Source organism: Entamoeba histolytica, genomic scaffold (genome assembly GCF_000208925.1).
Source record: "Entamoeba histolytica HM-1:IMSS scf_1104750518443 genomic scaffold, whole genome shotgun sequence".
Taxonomy (NCBI): Eukaryota; Evosea; order Mastigamoebida; family Endamoebidae; genus Entamoeba; species Entamoeba histolytica.
The window spans coordinates 30,901-32,273 of record NW_001914876.1 but is presented as its reverse complement, the minus strand read 5'-3'; the positions used below and the strand labels follow the sequence as shown (position 1 = coordinate 32,273).

General features: G+C 25.9%; 1 protein-coding gene across 1 annotated transcript; it reads left to right on the top strand.

Moving 5' to 3' along the window:
• Nucleotides 1-1,013: 1,013 nt before the first annotated feature.
• On the top strand, nucleotides 1,014-1,337 carry EHI_141670 (uncharacterized protein; the record flags this gene model as incomplete). The annotated part of the gene is made up of 1 exon (XM_001913451.1): nucleotides 1,014-1,337. One exon carries the CDS (start codon nucleotides 1,014-1,016, stop codon nucleotides 1,335-1,337), a length of 324 nt encoding a protein of 107 aa, XP_001913486.1.
• Nucleotides 1,338-1,373: the final 36 nt, after the last annotated feature.

Genomic DNA, 1,373 nt, shown 5'->3' with positions numbered 1-1,373 from the left:
TGTTCTGAGTCTTTTTACCTATCAAATTTTATGAAATCTATCAACATAAACAAATTGAAACAAACCCTATTAATTGGATAAAAGTCTATTTTACATTTATTACATCTATATACATCGTCAATACATTCTAAACTATCTTCACATTTACCATTGTAAATGATTCATTTTTGTTCTTTAAGTAAAAAGTCTAAACTTACATTTGACACACCTTCCTATCTGAAGAATAACTTCAACTCTCACAATTACTAACACATGGTGGATATGCCTTTTTGAATTATAATATGATTTTAAACACTCTACACACAATTCTTCGTCTTTGAGTTGTTTACAAATACTTTTATCTTGGTAGACATTAATGAGTATTTGGTTGTTTGAAGTATTACAACTGTATATAGAAACAAACTAGAATGTGCATTGCAATATTCACATTCCCCTACTTAAACACATAATTGCTTGAGCAATAACGAAGCAATAAGTCAAAATTAAACTCAATACTTGTTGAACTTTTAATACTTTATTCAATTACTTTTACTTTTCTTACATTTTTCTTTTTTTTGGTTCATACGAAATTTTATTTGATTCATTCTCCTTCAATAAGTCAATCAACTAACTAGACAAATCAAAGGTTTTGAATATAAGAAAGAAAGGATAATCCAAAGGAGTACATTAATTAATAGACATTAAACAATTACATAATTTAAAGAAATTGGTATTTTTTATTATTGTTTATTATTTATTATTTTCATATTTTCTTTATAATAAAACTCTCAAATATTAATATCAAATGAGTTCTTTGAGACGTAACACCTCTTATCTCGGACTCTCTCCAAGAATTTCCAGATTATCAAGGTCTAATTCCTGTTCATCAAAACTTACACCAAGAACTAGATTTGCCAATGACAATAATGCGTGGACTTCTGTTTGTTTTTTTTTAGTTGTTGACTGTCATGTATATAACATTTTAAACTTGGAAAAAGCATAGATAAATTAACACATAGTTACTTATTCCTTTAATGAATGATATACCAGAAGCAACATTCAAAACAATGATACACATTTCAATGGGAGTAGAAACGAATATGTCTAATTCACAATTACTATTTTCATATTTTGTAGAAAATGAAAGACTTGCTGAATTGATTGAGTATATTGTCAAAAGAGAAGTTATTTCTAACATTGAAGAAGTATTGTTAATATTTGATTCTAATTCTTGTTTTGATATTATGATGCAAATGTTTGCAATGAAAGAAATGGATACATTTTTTGAAAATGTTGTACTTTCTATTACACAAAAAGTACATAAGTCAAAGTATAAATTTAGTGTTTGTTATTATTAATGATATTACCTACCAATACATTGATTAATACGTTTA